General features: G+C 44.7%; 1 protein-coding gene across 2 annotated transcripts in view; it reads left to right on the top strand.

Annotated features, from left to right (window-relative positions):
* CEP162 (centrosomal protein 162) overlaps positions 1 to 26735 on the top strand; it is a 307890-nt gene that overhangs the window by 279838 nt on the left and 1317 nt on the right. For both annotated transcript variants that reach the window (XM_075340157.1, XM_075340158.1), the window contains 3 exons: positions 8568 to 8709; positions 16048 to 16146; positions 24722 to 24856. In XM_075340157.1, coding sequence (XP_075196272.1) covers positions 8568 to 8709; positions 16048 to 16146; positions 24722 to 24856 — 376 coding nt within the window. The remainder of the gene's footprint in view (positions 1 to 8567; positions 8710 to 16047; positions 16147 to 24721; positions 24857 to 26735) is intronic.

Genomic DNA, 26735 nt, shown 5'->3' on the forward strand with positions numbered 1-26735 from the left:
CCCCATCCCCCTCAGGGCTCTGGGTGAAGTGGGATCCTATTGGTCTCCAGGCACTGAGACCGTGCTTCATCCACAACTCCTGTGGAGCCTGCTGGATAGGAGCCGGGTACCGTTCAGGGACATGGCCCTGCTACTTGAAGGTACTCTGTATCCCTGTGGGGACCGCGCACGGCAACACCTCAGCTTTGCTGGGTGTGCTAGTGCACCGGGGACCGCGGCGCTGACCGGGTTAAACTGTGCCATTACACACTCAGCGTCGCTGAGTGTGTTTATATGTAGGGGCTACCGCGCTAACCGCCGCTGCCATGGGAAACTGCGGCGCGGCTGGGACTTGTAGTTTGCCGGGGACTTCGGCGCCGGCCGCGCTTTTACGGCGGCCACGCTTATACTCGAGTCCCCGGCTTTCTTGCGGCCTAGTTTCCTTTTCTCCCGCCCCCAGCCCTGACAGGCAGGGGAAGGGCGGGACGCTGCACGGAACGAGCAGCACTGAGGGCTGGAGTATGCTTTTCATACTCCACCCCCCTCACTGTGCACAGTGTGAGCACCAGTTCCCGCACTTTCTCGGCCACGCCCACGGCTCCCTCCTCTCGTCAGGACGCCGCAGCCATTCCTGTCAGCTCCTCCGACGCTGCAGAGAGGGACAAACCCTGGGAGACCCAGACACGGTCTCTGGTGGCCTCACAACCGCTTTAGGCGGGTGGTAAGCAGCACCTGTGGTGCTAGCCCCATGGTGCTGTAGTGTATTGATAAATTATTTGTTTATAGTATATACTTTACACTGTATGAGCACAGTTCATTCTGGCTATATACCCTATTGTGTTGCTCAGGGAAAACAATAGCATGGCGCCCACAAAAGGCAGGGGTGCCAAAACACAGGCTTATTATGCTGCCTGCGCCGCTTGTACGACCCAGCTGCCGGCGGGTTCCATTGACCCTCATTGTGTGCAATGTTCGGCCCCTGTAGCACTTTCTCAGCCAGAGCCTCTGCTAAGAGGAGCCCAGGGGGAGCCACCTGTTGACACTGTCCAGGTGACGGGGACGGAGTTTGCAAAACTCTCTGAGACTATGGCTAAGATACTAGAAGCCTTGCAGTCCAGGCCGGTATCTCAGCAAAGGGACTCTGTTGAATCATTGTTCCCTGGCCCCCCTCAGTTGGACCAACAATGTCCTCCAGGGGTATCTCATACATCCCAGGCTGAGGGTTCTGACTTAGACCCCAGCCCCAGACCGACTAAGCGGGCTCGCTTAGAATTTCCCTCGACATCATATTGTTCAGGGTCTCAGCGGGGGGAATCTCTGGTTGATGAAGCGGAGACAGTTGATCAGGATTCTGATCCTGAGGGCACTCTTAATCTTAATACTCCAGACGGGGACGCCATAGTGAACGATCTTATTGCGTCCATCAATCAAATGCTGGATATTTCTCCCTCAGCTCCTCCGGCGGAGGAGTCAGCTTCTCAGCAGGAGAAATTCCGTTTCAGGTTCCCCAAGCGTACACCGAGTATGTTTCTAGACCACTCTGATTTCAGAGAGGCAGTCCAGAATCACCATGCTTGTCCAGATAAGCGTTTTTCTAAGCGCCTTAAGGATACACGTTATCCTTTTCCCCCTGACGTGGTTAAAGGTTGGACTCAGTGTCCCAAAGTGGATCCTCCAATCTCCAGACTGGCGGCTAGATCCATACTTGCAGTGGAAGATGGGGCCTCGCTCAAAGATGCCACTGACAGGCAGATGGAGCTCTGGTTGAAATCCATCTATGAAGCTATCGGAGCTTCTTTTGCCCCAGCATTCGCAGCCGTATGGGCGCTACAAGCTATCTCAGCAGGTCAAGCGCAAATTGAAGCAGCCACATGCACGTCCGCGCCACAAGTGGCATCCATTACCACTCAGACCTCGGCATTTGCGTCTTGCGCTATTAATGCTGTCCTGGACTCTGCGAGCCGTACGGCGGTTGCAGCCGCCAATTCGGTGGTACTCCGCAGGGCCTTGTGGCTACAGGAATGGAAGGCAGATTCTGCTTCCAAAAAGCGCTTAACCAGTTTGCCAATTTCTGGCGACAGGCTGTTTGGCGAGCGTTTGGATGAAATCATCAAACAATCCAAGGGAAAGGATACATCCTTACCCCAGCCCAAACAGAACATACCCCAACAGAGGAGAGGGCAGTCGAGGTTTCGGTCCTTTCGGGGCGCGGGCAGGTCCCAATTCTCCTCGTCCAAAAGGCCTCAGAAAGAACAAAGGAACTCTGATGCATGGCGGTCTAAGTCACGTCCTAAAAAGACCACCGGAGGCGCCGCTAACAAAGCGGCTTCCTCATGACTTTCGACCTCCTCTATCCGCATCCTCGGTCGGTGGCAGGCTCTCCCGCTTTTGCGACACCTGGCTGCCACAAATAAAAGACCGCTGGGTGAGAGACATTCTGTCTCACGGTTACAAGATAGAGTTCACCTCTCGTCCCCCGACTCGATTCTTCAGGTCATCCCCGCCTCCCGAGCGAGCCGAGGCTCTTCTGCAGGCGCTGCGCACTCTGAAGGCAGAAGGAGTGGTGATCCCTGTTCCTCTTCAGCAACAGAGCCTCGGTTTTTACTCCAACTTGTTTGTGGTCCCAAAGAAGGACGGGTCTTTCCGTCCTGTCCTGGACCTGAAACTGCTCAACAAACACGTAAAAACCAGGCGGTTCCGGATGGAATCCCTCCGCTCCGTCATCGCCTCAATGTCCCAAGGAGATTTCCTTGCATCGATCGATATCAAAGATGCTTATCTCCACGTACCGATTGCTCCAGAGCACCAGCGCTTCTTGCGCTTCGCCATAGGAAACGAACACCTGCAATTCGTGGCACTGCCGTTCGGCCTGGCAACAGCCCCACGGGTTTTTACCAAGGTTATGGCTACTGTAGTAGCGCTCCTACACTCGCAGGGTCACTCGGTGATCCCGTACTTGGACGATCTGCTGATCAAGGCACCCTCTCAAGAAGCATGCCAACGCAGCCTCGACGCTACCCTGGAGACTCTCCAGGGTTTCGGGTGGATCATCAATTTTCCAAAGTCAAATCTGACACCGGCCCAATCGCTGACATATCTTGGCATGGAGTTTCATACCCTCTCAGCGATAGTGAAGCTTCCGCTGATCAAGCAGCAGTCACTACAGAAAGGGGTACAATCTCTCCTTCAAGGCCAGTCACACCCCTTGAGGCGCCTCATGCACTTCCTGGGGAAGATGGTGGCAGCAATGGAGGCAGTCCCTTTCGCGCAGTTTCACCTGCGTCCCCTTCAATGGGACATCCTACGCAAATGGGACAGGAAGCCGACGTCCCTCGACAGGACCGTCTCCCTCTCTCAGGCAACCAAAGCTTCCCTTCGGTGGTGGCTTCTTCCCACTTCATTATCGAAGGGGAAATCCTTCCTACCCCCATCCTGGGAAGTAGTCACGACGGACGCGAGTCTGTCAGGGTGGGGAGTGGTTTTTCTCCACCACAGGGCTCAGGGTACGTGGACCCAGCAAGAGTCCTCGCTTCAGATCAATGTTCTGGAAATACGGGCAGTGCATCTTGCCCTGAAAGCGTTCCAGCAGTGGCTGGAAGGCAAGCAGATCCGAATTCAGTCGGACAATTCCACAGCGGTGGCATACATCAACCACCAAGGCGGCACACGCAGCCGGCAAGCCTTCCAGGAAGTCCGGCGGATTTTGATGTGGGTGGAAGCCACAGCCTCCACCATATCCGCAGTTCACATCCCAGGCGTGGAAAACTGGGAAGCAGATTATCTCAGTCGCCAGGGCATGGACGCAGGGGAATGGTCCCTTCAGCCGGACGTGTTTCAGGAGATCTGTTGCCGCTAGGGGGTGCCGGACGTCGACCTCATGGCGTCCCGGCACAACAACAAGGTACCAATGTTCATGGCACGGACTCAAGATCCCAGAGCTCTGGCGGCAGACGCCTTAGTTCAGGATTGGTCGCAGTTTCAGCTCCCTTATGTGTTTCCTCCGCTGGCACTGTTGCCCAGAGTGTTACGCAAGATCAGGGCCGACTGCCGCCGCGCCATCCTCGTCGCTCCAGACTGGCCGAGGAGGTCGTGGTACCCGGATCTGTGGCATCTCACGGTCGGCCAACCGTGGGCACTACCAGACCGAACAGACTTGCTATCTCAAGGGCCGTTTTTCCATCTGAATTCTGCGGCCCTCAACCTGACTGTGTGGCCATTGAGTCCTGGATCCTAGCGTCTTCAGGGTTATCTCAAGACGTCATTGCCACTATGAGACAGGCTAGGAAACCAACATCCGCCAAGATCTATCACAGGACGTGGAAAATTTTTTTGTCGTGGTGCTCTGCTCAGGGTTTTTCTCCCTGGCCATTTGCATTACCTACTTTTCTGTCCTTCCTTCAATCTGGACTGGAAAAGGGTTTGTCGCTCGGCTCCCTTAAGGGACAAGTCTCAGCGCTCTCTGTGTTTTTCCAGAAGCGCCTAGCCAGGCTTCCACAGGTACGCACGTTCCTGCAGGGGGTTTGTCACATCGTTCCACCTTACAAGCGGCCTTTAGAACCCTGGGATCTAAACAGGGTGCTGATGGTTCTTCAGAAACCACCATTCGAGCCAATGAGAGATATTTCCCTCTCACGACTTTCGCAGAAAGTGGTTTTTCTAGTAGCAGTAACTTCTCTTCGGAGAGTGTCTGAGCTAGCAGCGTTGTCGTGCAAAGCCCCTTTCCTGGTGTTTCACCAGGACAAGGTGGTTCTACGTCCGGTTCCGGAATTTCTCCCTAAGGTGGTATCCCCCTTTCATCTCAATCAGGATATTTCCTTACCTTCTTTTTATCCTCATCCAGTTCACCAATGTGAAAAGGATTTGCACTTGTTAGATCTGGTGAGAGCACTCAGACTCTACATTTCTCGTACGGCGCCCCTGCGCCGCTCGGATGCACTCTTTGTCCTTGTCGCTGGCCAGCGTAAAGGGTCACAGGCTTCCAAATCAACCCTAGCTCGGTGGATCAAGGAACCAATTCTCGAAGCTTACCGTTCTGCTGGGCTTCCGGTTCCCTCAGGGCTGAAGGCCCATTCTACCAGAGCCGTGGGTGCGTCCTGGGCTTTGAGGCACCAGGCTACGGCTCAGCAGGTGTGTCAGGCAGCTACCTGGTCGAGCCTGCACACTTTCACGAAACACTATCAGGTGCATACCTATGCTTCGGCGGATGCCAGCCTAGGTAGACGAGTCCTGCAGGCGGCGGTTGCCCACCTGTAGGAAGGGGCCGTTTTACGGCTCTATTACGAGGTATTATTTTACCCACCCAGGGACTGCTTTTGGACGTCCCAATTGTCTGGGTCTCCCAATGGAGCGACAAAGAAGGGAATTTTGTTTACTTACCGTAAATTCCTTTTCTTCTAGCTCCAATTGGGAGACCCAGCGCCCGCCCCTGTTTTTTTGTGTACACATGTTGGTCATGTTGAATGGTTTCAGTTCTCAGATATTCCTTCGGATTGAAGTTACTTTAAACCAGTTTTTAATTCTTTTCCTCCTTCTTGCTTTTGCACCAAAACTGAGGAGCCCGTGGGAGCACGGGGGGTGTATAGGCAGAAGGGGAGGGGCTTAACACTTTTAAGTGTAATACTTTGTGCGGCCTCCGGAGGCATAGCCTATACACCCAATTGTCTGGGTCTCCCAATTGGAGCTAGAAGAAAAGGAATTTACGGTAAGTAAACAAAATTCCCTTCTTTCTTTTCTTAAATGGAGAGACTCCAAAAAAAACCCCAATGATCCATGTAGAGAAAAAGTGCTCTTTCAAATGATAACAGAATTAATATATTTTAGGGGTACCCTTTTTGGGAAATTTGACCTAAAAATAGGTAAAAGAAAAAGAGGGTGCGCTCCTGTGTAAAATCTAATGATAACTTATTACGTGTGCAGTGTGATGGTCACACTCACCTGATCCTGTTGTACGTCAGGTACAACACTGGGGAGACAGCCGAAGGGAGGTCCACGGTGTACCGCTATGGCATCAGCGGGGATCTCGTCATTTCCAGCCCGCAGTATTTCCAGCTCAGGCTGCCGCTCACACGATCGATATCCCACATGGAGAGCACAGCCGTCAGACCAGCACTGAGCTGCAGCTCCTCCTCTGTGGTGGACGGACCCGTAGAAAAGATGCCGGTGACTCACCGGCCCTTCAGAGGCTTGATGTGATTCAGGCAGAGTCTTGGAATAGCTGCAGCAGCCCCGTGCACTCCAAGAAGGAGAAGGAGAATGGATTTGGGGATAATGAAAAAACCACGGTGTTGGCTGCGCTGCTATTAAAGTTCATAAAGATGATGGTATTGTTCCAAAAAAAACTTTTTTTATTGCAAGATTATAAGCCACAACGCGTTTCGGGGTTAAATGTTCCCCCTTCCTCAGGTAGCAACAATCATATGAAGTGGTATGCCTTATATATACATGAATATGTAGGTCCCCACACCCCTTGATTAATTCAACATATGGATCATAATGATCAATCAGCAGGGTTTTCAGGGACCTCGCCTCACAAAAATCAATTGTACATATTCACATTTGACAGCGATATTCAAGAAACCACAAATATATTTTGTCTCAAGTATATTGTGATACCCTCATCATTAAAAAAATCTTTTGAAATATATTTAGAAATTAATAAACATGAATAAAAAACTCATCAAGGAAATTACTTTAAAAACAAGAAAATATGAAATTTAGATTTTGAGATTTAAAATTTAAAAATAGAGGGTGAAAAATAGGTAAAATTCGTTTTTTTTAAGTTTTTCATCATATGTGGGTGTGAATATTTCCACAAATACATATGCTTTGACCGTGATATTGCAGCAATGCAAAGTCATGAAGATGTTTGTTGTACAGGGTAAAGCACCAGTTCCTATTGGTTTTTGGTCTTGAGTTATATATGGGCAAAGTTTGGCATAAATTTTATGCGAGGCGTTTGCAAACTACTTTGACACAAAATTGCGGGCGAAATATTGTTTTGTCATAGCCGGTAATAATTTTATCGCGTTTAGCAGCAAACGTTGAGCTAGTATGCCAAATTTCAGCATTATAGCCAGTATAGAACTCTAATGGCTATGTGCCAAAGTTTGCAAAATCCTCTTAGCTGAAGCCGCAGGCTTGGGGGGGGCCTCCAGTGAAAGGTCAACAGTGCCCAATATATTTGAGATCTGGCCCTAAAAATTTACAGAACCTCTTTTCAAACATACATGTACAGCCTTATAAATTTTCAGCAAAATCGGAGAACGTCGAGTGGGGACCACTGGTCCACTTGACACGGAATGACCCAGCAGTGAATATGGATGAGCAATGATGAGAGGCCCAGGAAGTGAAGGAGAGGCCGCGAGATCAGTTTACCGCTGTGACGTAGCCTCGGTAGGAATGAAGCTTCATTCTTGTTTTCTTTATTTTTCCTATTCTTTTCTTTTTTTTTTTTTTTTCATTTCTCAAGTGCTGGTATCTTTGAAACCGTGCGGATCTGAACTTTTTCAGTCAGGGTCCAGTTATCACTTCCATAATAAAAAAATACAACTCATTCAGAAAAAAAACAAGCCCTCATATGGCTATATTGACAGAAAAATAAAAAAAGTCATGGCTCTTGGACTAAGGGGAGGAAAAAAACTGAAAATGGCCGGTTGGTTACGTGGTTAAAAGACTCCGTCACCATGTTTTTGCCACGTAATCTGAGAGCAGCGTAATGTAGGGGAAGAGATATGGATTCCAGCGGTGTTTCACTAACTGGGCTGTGTTTCACTTAAGTAGATTATCATTAGAGGACTACTTGTCCTGCTGCCAGGTAGTCCAGCATATTCATGAGCTCTGTATAACTGCTAGATCTGCAGCCGAGAGAACATTCATTCCATCACGACAGTAAACAGCTCAGTAAGTGACACATTGCTGGAATCAGAGTCTCTGGTCTCTACATTATGCTGCTCTCAGCTGGGGGGAGCAAAAGCCTGATGACAGATTCCCTTTAAATGGCGCAAAAGTAAAAGACAAAAACAGCCTTTTTTCTCAAGATTCATCAATCATATGCTCCCATTTCAAAGAGCTTAGTGTAAACACATCCACAAATATAAAGACATAAGACCAAAATAGAAAAGCGATTGATGAATCGGGCACATTGTGTAGAGTGTAGGTCCTTACTGTACACAATGTTTCTGTAGCTGTCATCTTTGAAGAGCATGAAATTATCACCTGTCATTAGCACAGACGTGGATGTGTTATAGTCACGGTACTGAATGTAGCGTCTTATTCCATGCCCATGATTTTCAATAGATATTTTACTTTATTACAATTTGTTTTATTCTGTCTTTTATCTTTAATCCTGATGCTTTTGAGCAAATTACCACCTTCTCATAGAATGATGATCCGATGGAAACAAATTATGCTAATGATTTAGTTAATTGCAATTATTTTGTTTTTCTCCATTATAAAATATCTGTGATAAAATGGGAAAGGTTAGTATCACTTGTCCCCTTGTAAAATGTGCATATATTATTTGTTTTAATAACACTTCACAAATTTTAGTTAACATTAACAGTTTTGGACATTTTTATGTTGATTTCCAGAATAAAAGAGGAGGCGGCTGAGCAGATGGCATCGCTAAGACAGTCGCACCAGAGGGAGATGGAAAAGCTTATTTGCCAGCAGGCTTTAGAACATTCTTCATCTAGGGTGGCTGAGCTGAGAAGTCAAATTTCAGCTCAAGAGGTACCGTATTTTTCGGATTATAAGACGCAGCGGTCTATAAGACGCACCCTTGTTTTAGAAAAGGAAAAATAGAAAAAAAATTGAAGTAAAAAAATGTGGTCATGACACATTATTATATGGGGGGGTGGATCTTCTGCTGACACTGTTATGGAGGTAATATCCCCAAATTCTGTACTCATATCCCCCATTCTGGGCCCCTTCCAGGTATATATGGCCCCCATTGTGGAATATTTATGTTCCACATCCTTATATGTGTGATCCTCCAACCTGGTGTGTGTGTGTGTGTGTGTGTGTGTGTGTGTGTGTGTGTGTGTGTGTTCGGGCGCTTTCACACTTGCGTTCAGCGCAATCCGCCGCTATGGAGAATAGCGCAGTCCGTTAACGCACTGTGCTATTCTCCATAGACTTGTATTGACGACGCACTGTAACGCAAGTGTCTGCGTTGCATCCGCTGGAGGACGCTGCGTTGTTAATTTGACGTGTGTGTATATATAAATATGATCCAACCCCATTCAGGTGTACAGTAGTGCCTTTATACACTGTATTTTTTGCCTTGATTTTTCAGATGTGATGCTCACCTTGCTTTCAGTTTGGTCCTGGCACTAGAAACAAAGTCTCCCATATCTCGAGGACCTGCAGTGATGTAATGGAGAGGCGGGGCACTGTGCTGTTTTGTGCTGCTTTTAGCTTTGCCTCTTCATTACATCACTGCAGGTCCTCGATATAGGGGAGACTTCGTTTCTAGTGCAGAGGCAGGACTGAAGCAATGTGAGCACTCAACAGACTGTGGGCTGTGCTGTGATGGTATGCCGTGCTCTGTCCCGGACACTGCAGTGATCTGCACTTCCTTCGGGCCAGACATGAGTGCAGCGGCTCCCTGCTCCTGCCTCCAAAACAGCGGACACACAGTCTCCCCAGCCAATGCAGGAAGCCGGCGGCTGGAGAACCCACGTGTGTCCGCTGTTTAAATTAAACAAGTATTGATTTGCTCCTCCTCACACCCGCTTCTAGTCACTGACTGAAGAGAGAGGTGGGCAGGGAACAGCTAATGAATATTCCTTTACTTTAAACAGCGGGTACACGTGCTTTCTCTAGCCGTCGGCTTTCTGCAGCAGCGACCCTACCTGCCTCCTGTGATCCCACTCCACAGCCGCCGCCTTGCACTCCACAGCCGCCGCCTTGCACTCCGCAGCCGCCGCCTCGCACTCCACAGCCGCCACCTCTCACTCCACAACCGCCGCCTCGCACTTCGCAGCCTCGCACTCCACAGCCGCCACCTCGCACTCCACATCCGCCGCCTCGCACTCCGCAGCCTCGCACTCCACAGCCGCCGCCTCGGACTATAAGACACACCCCACACTTTCCTCCCAAATTTGGAGGAAGAAAGTGCATCTTATAGTCCGAAGAATACGATAATCTTCAAGTTTTCCCATTTTTTTTTGTTTTATTATTATTTTTATTATTATTAATGATATCAGGCATTTTTTTCAGAGGTTTTTTTTTTCTTAACAAACCTCTCAAAAATTGACATGTTTTCTTTACTGCTCACTGAACAATATATTAAAGAAGCAAACCTGCTTTAATGCACATAATAGATGTATTTTTCCATTGATATCATATGGAGTTTATTCAAAGAGTATTTGAAGCAGGATCAGCTCCAAAATTCAACTAAAAAAAACCTTAAATAAAAAGTTTGTCCATTCACATTGCCTATATAAGGCCAAACATTAGTCTTGGCCCACACATGGGAACCAATTTGCGATGCAGATGTCATATTTTGCAAAGCCGTGGCAGTTCTGCTGCAAGTTTACATATGTTACATGTAGCATTTTTCCCATAATAATGGCGTGGTTTTCACCCTGTACATTAAAACAATTAAATGGGGAGTGATAGTCTGCCACGTACTTGCCTGCAGATTTTTACTGGTATATGAGGAGGGGTTGTTAAACACCCATCTATATGTATAGCACTGTATATTACCACGAATGTCAGCACCACAAATCCATTGAAATTCTTCAAAGTGTGGCCGTGACTTAAAGCTTTTAATTCAGAGCGATAAAAGAGGAAAAAACATCAGGCACTCACCAGTTGTTGCTTGTGCAAGTTTTGTTGTTTTATTCGTGCAGGTTACAAGTGCATGGAGTGGAGGGGAGGGAGCGGACGCTACACACGTCCAAAGACGACGGCGGCCGTTTCGCACCTGTCTGGTGCTTCAGCTGGTCTGGATTGAGCTGACATCACATCCATTATATCCACATAATACAGGTGGTTGATGTCAGCAGTGATTAAAACAAGTTTAAAATCAAACTGCAGTATTACTACTGAATGGAGTGCAAAATAAGCATGTACAAACATATAAAGACATACAATAATATCACATATAGCTGGAATCTAGAAAAATTATCCCAAGAATACGCTCAACTCATTTTTATCATTTAGTCCTAATGGACCCAGAGCATTAAACTTCATAATATATTCTGCCTCCTTTCTGAGCAGAAGTTTGTGCGTATCCCCACCTCTGGCTGGAGTTTTAACTAAATCAATGCCTATAAATGACAATACATTAGGGTCAGAATTATGGACTTCTTTTATATGATTAATTAATCTTGTAGCGCCTATTCCGCTAGAGATGGAATTTCTATGCTCCCTAAATCTTATAAACAAATTTCGAATAGTTTTGCCAATATAAAAATATTGACAAGGGCAGAATATTACATATACCACCATTTTGGACCTGCAGGTAATCAAACTTTTGACATAATGTAAATGGCCACCTATTTTAAATGTTCTGCCAACTATATGGAATTGGCAAAAAGAGCAATTGCCGCATCTAAAATTACCTGTAGGGCCAGCATGGTGTAGCCAGGTCATGGGCGGTAAATAGCGTTTCTTAATCAGAATATCTCCAATATTCCTGCACCTCCTGTGTGTCACTAAGGGCTTATTCATGGCCATGTCTCTAAGTTCATCAATCCCTTCGATTATATACCAATTTTTATTTATCACTGATTTTATTGTTCGGTCCATAGGTCCGAATTTAAAATTAAACACAAAACGATCTAGTTGTTTTTTGGGGGGGAGATTGTTACAATTCCTGACGAGATCTTTTTTCAAGCTCTATTTTCTCCTCCGCTTGTGTCTGCATGGAGTTAATTAAATTCAAGGGATAACCCCTTTCCAAAAAGCGTTTACTATTGGTCTGCCTGGTGGTCTCTGTTCACACTTGTGTACCTTTGGTAGCCAATACCAGTGCGGTTTTGTTGGGAAATCAGGAAAGAGTTTTTCAGCTCTATTTTTTGTTATAAGGCCAGTTGTTATCTGCCTATTCAAAAAACTACGTAATTTTTCTTTAATTTTACCTGTAGGGTCACCAGTTAGTTTCTGATAAACTGTGCAGTTATCTAGATGTTTTTTTGATTCTGCTAAATAATAATCGGTGGTCATAAGCACAGTGGCACCTCCTTTATCTGCTCTTCGTATCGTTACATTCTTGAAGGATTTAATTTTCTCTAGTGCTGCTCTTTCTGAACTAGACAGATTATTCTTCATATTGGGGTATTTTAACGCTTTTATATCTCTCAATACTACTTCCTGAAATAAATCGATACTATTACCAGGGGATATAGGTGGGGTAAAAGTTGATTTTAAACCTCCAGTAAATTTAGTGCTATTGTCTAGATTGCTCTCTATAGCTGAAACGTTTGCCACATTAATTTTATCATCCGTTATACTCAACAGATGCAAAGCGTACTCAGCTACTTTCCCAATTTCTGAACCCATCAGAGAAAAACCAAGGGGACCTATATTGCATTGCCTTTCATCAGCTTGTTTTTGAGTCGATTTATTATCTGCGTTAAAAAAATGTTTTTTTAAATGCAATTTTCTGCAAGCTTTGTATAAGTCCACTTCGAATTCCACCATATTAAATGGTTCTGGAATGCAGAAATTTAGTCCTTTTTCCAGGATCGCCAACATATCATCATCCAGTGTCTCATTAGTCAGGTTGTAAACTTTTTTCTTTTTATTAGGCTCCGAACTGATTGTCAGTCCCTCCAGGATACAGCTTTCCTTTTCCCTATCAGGGGCACATTTATTTCTCCTCCGGCCTCTCCTTGTCCGCCTTCTAAAGGGTTAATGGGAAAGTTCGTATTAGATCTATCTTCACTTAATCTCCTTTTTCCCGGGGGTGGTTCCTCCTGACCGCTGGAATCAGAGTCTGTTGTCCATGCGGCTCTTTTATTTGATGCAGTTTTAGGTTTTTTCCTTGATTTTCCTTTCTTATAGGTAGAGAAACTGTCATTATTTTTATTCCATCTGAAAACAGTTCCAGAATCATAGTCTGCTTTGTCTCTCAGAAACTTCTCTTTTTTGCGTTCTTTTACTATTGTTTGATATGGTATTAATTTTTACAGAACCTAGACAAAAAATTTGTTCCACTGATCCTGTGATAAACGCATCTCTAGCTCTTTTCTTAATCTTATCAGTTCAGTTGTTATTTTAGCATGCTCTTGCTCGTTTTTCTGTAACACGAGATCTAGGAATTTAAATGAACATTCTGCCAGAACATTATCCCATAGTTGTTTGAAATCGGCATCATCCTGATAGAATGATATTGCCTTCATAACTCTTAGTCCTCTGGGCACCCGTTGACAATCTTTGTATGCACGTAATGACTGAGCCGACCAGAATAAAGAGATTTCCTTCTCTGCCAGATTGGATATTTTATGTTCCAGAGATTTTATGCTTAAAATGTCCGTGTCAATTTTATTATTGCACTCCAAAAAAAACGTGCTTGCGTTCTCCCTCCCCGCAAGAATTCCACATCCACTGCTGGTCGGTGTGACCACCTCCATTGTTTCTAATTCAGCCATCACAGTAAAAGGATTTTTATGTTCTTTGTATTTTAAATTCTGGTGCTCCTGAGACGTGCTCACTGATAAATATAGAGACACAACTTATTCATGCGAAAAAGATAAATGTATTGAGTTCCTTGATGTTAAATTAACAGCCCATGAAGGGTTAATTTCAAGGGAGCTCTACAGAAAACCGACTACAGTGAACACACTATTGCATTACAAAAGTGCCCATCCTGAGCATGTACTGAAATCGGTTCCTTTCAGCCAGTTCTTAAGGCTGAATAGGATTACCAATAATGCAGATGCTTTGAAAATTCAGACAAAAGATCTAAAACAACGCTTTTTGGAAAGGGGTTATCCCTTGAATTTAATTAACTCCATGCAGACACAAGCGGAGGAGAAAATAGAGCTTGAAAAAAGATCTCTTGTCAGGAATTGTAACAATCTCCCCCCCAAAAAACAACTAGATCGTTTTGTGTTTAATTTTAAATTCGGACCTATGGACCGAACAATAAAATCAGTGATAAATAAAAATTGGTATATAATCGAAGGGATTGATGAACTTAGAGACATGGCCATGAATAAGCCCTTAGTGACACACAGGAGGTGCAGGAATATTGGAGATATTCTGATTAAGAAACGCTATTTACCGCCCATGACCTGGCTACACCATGCTGGCCCTACAGGTAATTTTAGATGCGGCAATTGCTCTTTTTGCCAATTCCATATAGTTGGCAGAACATTTAAAATAGGTGGCCATTTACATTATGTCAAAAGTCTGATTACCTGCAGGTCCAAAATGGTGGTGTATGTAATATTCTGCCCTTGTCAATATTTTTATATTGGCAAAACTATTCGAAATTTGTTTATAAGATTTAGGGAGCATAGAAATTCCATCTCTAGCGGAATAGGCGCTACAAGATTAATTAATCATATAAAAGAAGTCCATAATTCTGACCCTAATGTATTGTCATTTATAGGCATTGATTTAGTTAAAACTCCAGCCAGAGGTGGGGATACGCACAAACTTCTGCTCAGAAAGGAGGCAGAATATATTATGAAGTTTAATGCTCTGGGTCCATTAGGACTAAATGATAAAAATGAGTTGAGCGTATTCTTGGGATAATTTTTCTAGATTCCAGCTATATGTGATATTATTGTATGTCTTTATATGTTTGTACATGCTTATTTTGCACTCCATTCAGTAGTAATACTGCAGTTTGATTTTAAACTTGTTTTAATCACTGCTGACATCAACCACCTGTATTATGTGGATATAATGGATGTGATGTCAGCTCAATCCAGACCAGCTGAAGCACCAGACAGGTGCGAAACGGCCGCCGTCGTCTTTGGACGTGTGTAGCGTCCGCTCCCTCCCCTCCACTCCATGCACTTGTAACCTGCACGAATAAAACAACAAAACTTGCACAAGCAACAACTGGTGAGTGCCTGATGTTTTTTCCTCTTTTATCGCTCTGATGTTCATATGTCTATTCACATCAACGGCACCGCAGAGCATGTGCACCTTTTTCGGCCCAGTATAGGATGTTCTGAAAGTCTTTTGGTGTTGGGGCAGTGCCCTGAACTTTTCTCCTTTTTCGCATGAATAAAGCTTTTAATTATTCACAAACACTTGTCTCGAGGAGTAAAAAATAATAAAAAAAATATATTTGCAGAAAAACTATGTAAATCACCTTGAAGCTCAGGCTGCTGAACACTAAATACTGGAGTAATAGCTTTCCCTTGCATCTTTTCTTTATCCTTGATTGCATATTTGATTTTAGAATTATTATTATATATTTTTTCCTAATCAAATAGAGATGAGCGAATTAAATCACGGGGCCCTGGTCCAGCAGCTATGTCAGTGGTCCATGACCAACTGATGGGGTCCTTGTGAGCTGCCTCCTACCTACAGGAAGCCTTGGCGCCTCTTCTGATTTTTAGGCTCAGTGTGACATCCTCATTAGCGCTGAACCAGGATTCTGTAAATCGATTTGCTCATTTCTATTGCCACCAAAGCCAGTTTTGACCTTTAGGCTGAACTGGGTTTTTTTTCCCGTACATTTTTATATTGTTGTGTTCCACAAGCCATAACTTTGTTTTCACTGATGTAATCATATAAGGACTTGTTTCTTTTTTGGGGGAATTATTCTCATTGGCACCATTTTGGGGTACATATCTGGCTAGATCCAATACATTTTGGTATAGGATAGACTCAGGCCATTTTTGGCCTCCAGTTGCCATAGCAACCCATCATCACCCTACAATTTCTTTGTGGAGGTTGCTGTTGGCCTTTAAAATTGTGCGTGTGTTACAGCCGACTCCTGTTGTGGATAGTACTCCTGTTCCAGTGCCTTCTCTGTGACATAGCTGTGTGTCCTGATACGGTAACTGACTAATCATGAATCTGAAGCAGGAAGCGTTTTATTCATTAAAAGTTTCTTACCATAATATAAAACTTTGCTTATATATATTCCTAAAGATCCTCATAAAGCACCTCCAAAAGCAAGTTGTTGAGCTGCAGAAGGACAAGGAGACCTTGGCTGTTTTACGAATCCGAGAAGAAGCTCTACAGAAGGAGGTACCTTAAACCAAATACATCAGTATTTTGATTAAAAGAAAAAGCAAATCTGTTGTAGCTGTATAAGAAAAATTTAAAAATCCAAGCAAATAACTAACAGATGAAAATAAAAATGTTTACCTGTCGGATCCCACACAGCTCCTGTCCCAGTATTGCCTAAGTCCCAACACTTCCTGTTCTGTACAGATGTGTATTTATTTGCTGTAATCAAGCACGGGTAGTGTCTCGTTTGTCACCATTATAGTCAATGATCAGCTACAGCGGTCACTTCCTTCTGGACCAAACAAAATGTCCAGTTTTGTCAGGACAGACATATGACCACTGCAGCATACCATAGGCTGTGGCTATGATGTGTTGGTCACCACTGTTGTCATTGATTACCTGCACTCTGGCGTATAACCATCTGTACCAAAAAGGAAGTGTGGCGACTCGAACCATTGATGCTGGTGTTGTGGAGGGACATCGATAAGGTAGTTTGATCTGTACCATTGGGGGACTCGAAACCTTGGGTTATAGCTGCTGCCAGTAGGAAGTGGACACTAAGTAGTTCAAGTGTTTGCCCTTCCTGTAGCTACACTCCCCTTGCTGCCACTAAGCTAAATCCGTTGTAGCTTGGTGTTCCTAGGAGGCAGTTCATACCAGCTTTGCAGGTATATATTTTTAGGATGGGAGTACAGGGATGATCATTCAGCCTGTTAGTTTAGTTGAAGAATGAGAACTGTACGGCTTAGGCTGGTCTCACATTAGCGTTTTTCTGCCGATCGTCAAAAAAACGCAAAATGCATGTTACCGGATCCGTTATCAGCTCAATGAAATGTCAATGGACTTGCAGCAACATGCGTTTGCGTGCGGCAGTGTCAGGATCCAGTGAGTTGCAGTTTTTTTACCTTTTATCAAAAACACAACATGTTGCATTTTTCACCTCCGTTCAAAAACTGCATGTCACCGGATCCTGTACATTGCGGCAGTTGCTGCAATGTATTTCAATGGGCGCCGGATCCGGTTTTCACAGTTGCGGTTGTATGCGGCTTGAAGAATCCGGTTTGCTGTACAATTCACATTCACATTCTCTCTCTTGCTGTACAAAACATGTCCTGAAACATTCATATTCTCTCTCTCTCTCCTCATGAACTGCAAGTCACAGGATCCAGTAAATACCACTTGCGTTTGCGTTTGCAAATTCAACAGGATCCGGTAACATACATTTTGCGGATTTTTTTGCCGACCGGCAGAAAAACGCTAATGTGATGCCGGCCTTAGGCTGGTTTCACACTACGTCTTTTTAACATCCGTTGAAAACGTTATTTTAGCGGAAGTACGGATCCAGTGCAAATGCGTTTTCATTTCAATGCATTTGCAATGGACTCGCGTTAACATCCGTTCACCTGCGTTTGCCTGCGTTATAGTGTGGATCCGGTGACTTGCAGTTTTTTAACATGTTTCAAAAACGCTACTTGTAGCGTTTTTGAGCTGCGTCAAAATACTGCAAGTCACCGGATCCTGACTAAACAGCACGCGAACGCAGGTGAACGCTGGCGTGCTGATAGACAGGATCCTGCTTTTGTACAGAGCATGCCCAGAAAGTACTGAGCATGCCCAGAACCAGTCTCGCGTGATCTGTCTATCTCTCTACTCCCTCCCTCACCCTCTCTCTCTCTATCTATGTCTTTCCCCCTTCCTCTCCTCCCTCTCTCTCCCACCTGAGAGCTGCGGACACTCGTAACCAAGGTAAATATCGGGTAACCACTTCTCTTAGTTACCCGATGTTTACGTTGGTTACGCGTGCAGGCAGCCCTGCTCCTAGCAGCTGCAGACACTCGTAACCAAGATAAATATCGGGTATCCAAGGCCGATGTTTACCTTGGTTACCAGCGTCTGCAGCTGTCAGAAGCCTCCTCCCAGTCTAGTTCCCCTCACTCCCGATCACATGACTCCAATGCCCGCCCCTAAACATCCAGTGCAGGATCCTGCAAAATAACAGATGCGTTTGCATACGTTATTTGCTGTAAAAGCAGGATCCGTACTTCCGCTAAAAAAACGTTATGGACGGATGTTAAAAAGACGTAGTGTGAAACCAGCCTTAACCTGACTGTTGCTTGCCTTGCAAGAAAAGGAAGCACAGCTCAGCACAGCATTGCTTCAATTTGTCATCAGTCACCCATTTGTCTTTCCCCGGTGCTCTTTCCCCTCCAACGCTGAAAGGATTAGGCTATGTGCGCACTAGAGCAAAATACCCGCGGATTTACCCGCGGATTTGCCGCGGAAATTTCTTGAGAAATGTCTGCAATCTTTGTGCAGACATTTCCCATGAAATTCTATGAGAAAAAAAAAAAGCTGTGCGCACTGGTGCGGATTTTTCTCAAGAAAGTTTCTTGAGAAAAGTTTCTCGAGAAAGTTTCTTGAGAAAATGAACATGTCCATTAAATCCGCAGGTATCCCGCGGATTTCTGCAGTACAGACTGCAAAAATCCGCAGGGAACCACCCGCGGGAAAATCGCGGCAAATCCGCGGTAAATCCGCGGCTAATCCGCGGCAAATCCGCATGCGGTTTTGCCGCGGATTTTTTCCGGAGGTCAGCAAATCTTTCACTCCCAGAAGTTTCTCGAGAAGATTTTCTCGAGAAACTTCACATCTCTAGTGCGCACATAGCCTTAAAGGGCTGATCATCTTGGACAGTGGAGAGCCTCTACAGTTTTTGTTTTCTAATGTAGATTTACAAAATTTTATTTAAAAAAGAATATTTTTTGTTTTATCCTTCCTGGTTCAATAATGGAACCTAATTCTACAGCATTGACTATCCTTAAAGCTTCTATTTAACAACGATCGTCACCCTAACTATCCATTAAAAGAATATCCTAAATTCAACACTGCTACACATGATCATCTCCACTGGAGTACTGAATCTGACGGGTTGTAATCTGATATGCTGTTGAAAATAAATGGCAGGGGCTTGCTGATATTGTCTGCAAGCTGTCAGTCGGTGTTGAGAACAGAAGACAATAGAAGTAGGTGTTTGATGCCGCGCCAAAGGATCACAAGTTCAGATATTCAGACCAATGTCACTTTATTTTCATCCAGGTCTACGCGTTTCAGGAGCACCTGCTCCCTTCCTCAGGACCGTCAGTATACAAATAACATCAAATCTGACTCACAAAGGATCAGACATACAATACATAGTCATAGTGACGTCATAGGGCCATCCCTAGTTTGTAGTATCAGCTTCTCTCTAGAGGACAAACGATAGTTGAAGTAATCCAGACAGCCGTTTCGGGGTATTTGCCCCTCATCAGTGTGGAGTAGGAATTTACTCCCCCCTCCCCTCCCTACATTTTGTCGGGTAAGACCCTATTGGCGCTTGTTTGTCCACAGCTTTCCTGTTCAGTCGGTGTTGAGGGCAGGGTTACACAAATTAGCCTTACTAGTTTGCACATGAGACCTAGTCCTCTAGTGATAATCTCCTGCTGATAAAACATTGATTGTATTGAAACTACAGCACACAGCCTAATAAGTGACACGTGCCTGTATACTGTCTCTCTACCCTCAGATTATGCTGTTCTCCGATTAAAATACCTTTTTTTTACTTTATATTATTCTGAGAGGTTTTCAGAGGCTTTGGAAACAGCGTTATGATGTTATAGAATGTTTGTTTAGATAATGTTTGTTTAGGTCTAGATCGGATTTTTAGCAAATGTACATTAAATATACAGAGGTCTTACTGATAAGATATAAATCAGAACTTCTTAGGCTAGTTTCACACTTGTGTTGTGCGGCATCCGACGCATTGCGTTGTGTGACGGATGCAACGGATGCGTTGCATATAGTGGCACAACTGATGCAACGGATCCTGCAAAACAACAGAATCCGTTGTAGCTTTTTTTTCAGCAATTTACTCAACTGAGCATGTGCAGTTGTGTAAAGACGGATCTGTCACAGGAATCCGTCAAATAACGGATTCCGACAGATTCTGCCACCATAGGCTTCCATTATAAAAATGACGGACGCCGACGGAATCCAGCACATGGCGTTTTTTTGACGCTCTAGGAAGTGCAGAAAAATGCTACATGCTGCGTTCTTTCCGCCCGGCGGATGCAACACAGCGTAGGCCAGCGGATGCAGCGCATGGCCATTAGTCGCAATGCGTCGTCTATACAAGTCTATGGGAAGCAGCTGAATCCGTTAACGGATTGTGCTGTTTTCCAAAACAGCAGATTGCGACTGAAGGAAAAAAACACAAGTGTGAAAGTACCCTTACTGAAACTCCTTTGTGCGGCAATTGCCACTGTTGATTTCTTACAGTTTGTAATGATTGTAATCTTTGAATCCATTCTGCACACGCCAACCTTCAGAGCACAGCACATACAAGGCAGTATGAGGTAGTAAAGCAAAAGCATGGAGGAGAGGCAGGAATTGCATTACAGGCTACCTCACAGCCCTTATTGGCACTGTAGTTTACATAGAGTCCATAATAAACTACAGTGCCAATAAGGGCTGTGTTCTGTTCCTAATATCTCTGATGTTATTCATCTGGTATCTATTCATCATGATTATGAGAAAAGGCATGCGATAATCAATAACTTGTTCCCTTCATACCATAGAAGGTGGAATAGCTGGAATCTCTTTATAAAAAGCAATAATCCCTAGAAAATATTGATTATGTACCAGCTCTACCTCCTTTCCAAACATACCTCCCTCCCACCCCTTACATGCATCCATCCCCTCCCCCTTCCCTGGTGTTTTGGTTTTTTTTTTATTATTTTCTTCTTCTCTCTCTTGTTCTATTTCTTTCTCTTTTCTTTCAATATTATATCTAGATTAGTGTTCAGTTATTTCCTGTTAATTATAATAAGGTTAAATCACCAATATTAATTAGATACTCATGTATTTGAGAAAACTATGCACTGTAATTAGTAGGTGATTGTTCTTCCTTATCCCTTTTCCTTCCAACTTCTCCATCCCTGTTCCCTTGTTTCCCCAAATAAAAACCTTTTCCTTAATTTTCCACCCCATCCCCCCCCCCTCTAAGCTATTGTTAATCTTTATGCTTAGATCAAATGTTATATTATATGTATTGACAATTCTTACTCAAAAAATCTCAAAAATGTTGTTCAATTCTTTACTTTGCCTAGAAATTAATAAAAATTATTGAAACACATAGAGTCCATAATCACAGTTGTGAACTAATACAACAAAGCTAAAATGCAGTCATCAAAAACAAAAGGTATACCTTTATTATATAACTTTAGTATAACATATTGTTTTGATTACTAAACCTTTTTTCTCTACTAAAAACTATGCAGTACTGTCATTAGCTGGTGTGATGCAGGCAGCAATATAAACTAAGCGCCATGTTAGTGAACGTTCCTGTAAGATGGCATGTTAACAACGCAGGTATTGTGCTCTATATACAGGTTTCTGTTTACTGCTCACTTAGCAGGTACATCAAGGTCCATCTACGCTGCACGATTATCATAAATGATTGTTCCTAGGAACCCTCGCTTTATGATAATCATACAGTCTAAGGCTACATTCACACGACCGTTCCGTTTTTGTGGGCCGCAAAAAACGGTCCGTTCTTATCACGGATGCATCCGTGTGGCATCCGTTTGACATTCGTTCCATTCCGTATACGGTCCATATGTCATCCGTGTGCCTTCCGTTTTTTTTGCGGACCGCAAAAAAAACGGAACAGCAAGAAAGATAAATAGATGAGTAGATATAGAGATGGTTAGATAGATATAGAGATCGAGAGATAGAGGAATGAATCAATAGAGGGATAGATAGATAGATAGATAGATAGATAGATAGATAGATGAGAAAGACATATATAATGTCTCACCCCTCCTGCATATTCTAAGCTGGCACACTTTTGTGACTTTCATGTGGCACTAAAGGGTGCTTAGCGTTGTATTTAGCCAAAAAATAAATAATTTAAAAAAAAATGATGTGGGTTCCCCCCATCTTTTGTAGCCAGCTAGGGTAAAGCAAACGGCTGCAGCCTGCAACCCACAGCTGGCAGCTTCACCTTGGCTGGTAATCCAAAACAGAGGGCACCCCACGCTGTTATTTTAAATTAAATAAATAATTTAAAACAAAAAACACTGGGTCCCCCCCAAATTGGATCACCAGCCAAGGTAAAGCAGACAGCTGTGGTCTGGTATTCTCAGACTAGGGAGGTCCACTGTTATTGGACACTTCGAGGCCTAAAAATAGGCCACAGCTGCCCCAGAAGTGGCGCATCCATTAGATGTGCCAATCCTGGCGCTTTGCCCCAACTCATTCCGTTGTCCTGGTGCGGTGGCAAACGGAGTAATATATGGGGTTGATGCCAGATGTGTAATGTCACCTGGCATCAAGCCCTGGGTTTAGTGATGTCATGGCGTCTATCAGATACCCGACATCACAAACCCAGTCAGTAATAAAAAAAAAAAATAGACAACAAACACATTTTTATTTGAAAAAACACTCCCCAAAACATTCCCTGTTTCACCAATTTATTAGAAAGAAAAACAAATCCAGGTCTGATGTAATCCAATAAGGGGGTCCCATGACGATCCATACCATAGTCACTGTCCCAGTCAATGAAGAACAGAACATTCCCCATTGGCTGGGAGAGCAGTGCAGTGACCTGAGCTAACTTCAATAGGTCAGCCCAGGTCACTGCAGGGGATGATGAGTGCTGCTATCAGGAGGGTAGCGAGGTACATTACCTGCGGTGATTGCTGTACTCCTGATATCAGCGTTGTCATTGAGTTCAATTACCGCCGCCTTCGCAAACCAAGTATCGCGGGAGCCCGTGACGTCACCGCTAGTCACAGTCTCGGACCGCCCGCAAGAGCTGATGTGACAAGCGGCGGCCATGGAAGAGAGTGAGTGACAGCGCTCACGTCAGGAGGGCAGGACTTCATCACCGCAGGTAAGGAACTTTACTAACCTCCTGACTGCAGCAGTTGTCATCCAACCGCGGCTGCTGACACTGCAGTGCGGGCATATGCTGACACATTGCAGTGCGGGCATATGCTGACACATTGCAGTGCGGGCATATGCTGACACATTGCAGTGCGAGCAGATGCTGACACATTGCAGTGCGGGCAGATGCTGACACATTGCAGTGCGGGCTTATGCTGACACATTGCAGTGCGGGCATATGCTGACATTGCAGTGCCGGCATATGCTGACATTGCAGTGCGGGTATATGCTGACACATTGCAGTGCAGGCATATGCTGACACATTGCAGTGTGGGCTTATGCTGACACATTGCAGTGCGGGCATATGCTGACACATTGCAGTGCGGGCATATGCTGACACATTGCAGTGCGGGCATATGCTGACACATTGCAGTGCGGGCAGCCGCGGACACATTGCACTGACATTGCAGTGCGGGCATATGCTGATACACCGCTGTGTCGGCATATGCTGACACATTGCAGTGCAATGTGGAGCAGTCACAGTTTAGGGACAGCTGTGGACTGCCCTTGTAAGGGCGGGAGTTTTTGGGTTGAGGGCTAGTGTGTTTCTACCATATGAGGCCCTGCTCCTAACCCCTATTTCTCTGACTGGGACGGACCCTTTTTCCTTCCAGAGGTGATCGACCGGATGTGGTGAGATCAGCCTATGGCTGAATGAGATGTTTTTCCTGCATTTACAAGCATTGTCCGTCCAGTATTCTAGTGATCTCTCTCCCCATTGGGAGGAGAACAAGTGGCATTCACAGAGTATCTTTTCTGTGGTATAGGTTGCCACATATCCACTGCTAAACTGACAGTGTGTTTTATATGAGCACATTTTTGTTTATTTCAAAACATTTTATCTGATCCTATTAAAGGTCACTGCTCCCTATACTATATCTACTGTGAGATACCTTGCTACCTGGGTGAATTCATCCACCCTGGATGCCATTTATTTCACTCAGCAATCTAGTAGCTGTTTGCCAGCCGTTTACAGCTGATGACCAGTGGCTCTGCATACACCTTTACTCTGACATTTGCTCGGGACAGTCAGATTTTACAGATAACACAGAAATTGGTACTGTGCTTTGCCAGGACTTTAGCCACATTCCCATGTTGTGAAGGCACAGAAGTAACCTAGACAGTCTCCTCTTCTACATGGTGATGGGGACCAGATCCACGTCCAGCAGCCCCTTCACGTCTACTGTCTGGTAAGCTCAGGGGTAGTGGTGTCTTGCAATCCTGTCTCTGAAAATTAAGTAGAACTGTGATTGGCATAGGAAGGGGGCATTGCACCCATTTTTCTATGAAAATATTCTGGTGTTAATATGTTGCCTATACATTGGATACTTTTTTTTCTATCTTCAATTAGGTCCGGTGAGGTGTGTCACCTTACAGTCCAAAAAGCGCAGTTCTTTTCACATGACAGCTAGTTATTTGGTTTAATATAAATCTCTGGTAGAATCATCATTGTATTATTTTATCCAGGGTTTACGGTACTTGAAAGATAAAAGGAACAACATGTACAACATGCAGAGCTCTTGAGCTTCTCTGATGGACAATTACTTTCAGCGTAAGGTGTATTCTTTATAAAAACTATCCATATTTACTCTTTCTCCCGCTCTCTTAGATGGCAAAGCTGCTGAATGAACTAAAGATGGCCAAGGAATGTCACAGTCCAGAAATGAAGCACTTTTTAACGCTTGAAAGTAAAATAAAACACATGGAAATTCGGCATTCACAAAGGGAGCAAGAACTGCAGCAGGTAGTCCGGACCTGTACCTGTAGCACCTGTACAATCTGCCATCTAAGCATCCTACATATTTATGTAGCTCTTTTTACAGTAACACAAGCTTTAATCATCTAGCTTTACCCTATCATTCCCTAAAGACCCTCATGCATCTTTTACTCAATAGATAAATGATAACAAGCTCTTAGAGCCACTGACGTGTCTCACATGATGAGTAAGTAGGGAATTAACCGGAACATTAATGATGTAATTAATCTCAAATTCCTAATTACGTACAGACTTTATTGAGCACATTCTGACATTACCTAAGCACAGAAACACAGTGGGATCAAATATAAAATGTGTATGCACATACCCTTACATGCATTCATTAAAGGAAAGGTATCGCGTTTTTTTATTTTTGTATTAAAAATAGTGATTATGAAATGAAGTATTTTTAATACAAAATAAAAATCGCAGCTTATTTAGTTTTTATTTTATTCAAATTTTACTGGAGGCACTAGGGGCCATGCTGGATTTACTGTGTGTGTAACGAGAGTTACTCCTTTATGGCAGCCCCTGTGCATAAAGAACAGTGGTCGGGGTCCAACCCCATCATTTATGTTACAGTGGGCATCTGCTGTGACCTGGACGCGCCCCCTGGGCTGTCCAGATCACAGCAGAGGGAGGAGATCAGCGCCATCATTGTGGAGCTCACAGCGTATGCTGTTTGCTCCACTATACCCCTGTCAACCGCTGGGATGTGTGAGTACGGGCCGCCTACCCTCCCCTCCCCCCGTTATCTCCAATGACACCCCATCCCTCCGTTCTCCCCAGCTCCCGCTCTGCCCCCGCTACTGCCGCCCCTCCCCCCGCCGTTACTGTCTCCGATGACACCCCCTCGCTCCGCTCTCCCCAGCCACCACTCTGCCCGCCGCTGCTGTGTGTGTGTGTGTCACTGCATGTGAGTACCGCCGCTGCTACCGCTGATACTGTCTGCACGGCTGTGTATCTAATCCTCTCCTGTGTGATACTGTCTGTATGGCTGTGTATCTAATCCTATCCTGTGTAATACTGTCTGCACGGCCGTGTATCTAATCCTATCCTATGTGATACTGTCTGCACGGCCGTGTATCTAATCCTATCTTGTGATGCTGTCTGCAGGGCTGTGTATCTAATCCTCTCCAGTGTGATACTGTCTGCACGGCTGTGTATCTAATCCTATCCTGTGTGATACTGTCTGCACGGCCGTGTATCTAATCCTCTCCTGTGTTATACTGTCTGCTGAGCCGTGTATCTAATCCTATCCTGTGTGATACTGTCTGTATGGCTGTGTATCTAATCCTATCCTGTGTGATACTGTCTGCATGGCCGTGTATCTAATCCTCTCCTGTGTGATACTGTCTGTACGGATGTGTATCTAATCCTCTCCTGTGTGATACTGTCTGTACGGCTGTGTATCTAATTCTCTCCTGTGTGATACTGTTTTCACGGCTGTGTATCTAATCCTATCCTGTGTGATACTGTCTGCTGAGCCGTGTATCTAATCCTACCTTGTGATACTGTCTGCTGAGCTGTGTATCTAATCCTGTCCTGGATGATACTGTCTGCTGAGCCGTGTATCTAATCCTATCCTGTGTGATACTGGCTGCTGAGCCGTGTATCTAATCCTATCCTGTGTGATACAGTCTGCTGAGCTGTGTATTTAATCCTATCCTGTGTGATACTGGCTGCTGAGCCATGTACCTAATCCTATCCTGTGTGATACCATCTGCTGAGCCGTGTATCTAATCCTATCCTGTGTGATGCTGTCTGCTGAGCTGTGTATCTAATCCTCTCCTATGTGATACTGTCTGCTGAGCTGTGTATCTAATCCTATCCTGTGTGATACTGTCTGCTGAGCTGTGTATCTAAT

Source organism: Anomaloglossus baeobatrachus, chromosome 3, assembly GCF_048569485.1.
Source record: "Anomaloglossus baeobatrachus isolate aAnoBae1 chromosome 3, aAnoBae1.hap1, whole genome shotgun sequence".
Taxonomy (NCBI): Eukaryota; Metazoa; Chordata; class Amphibia; order Anura; family Aromobatidae; genus Anomaloglossus; species Anomaloglossus baeobatrachus.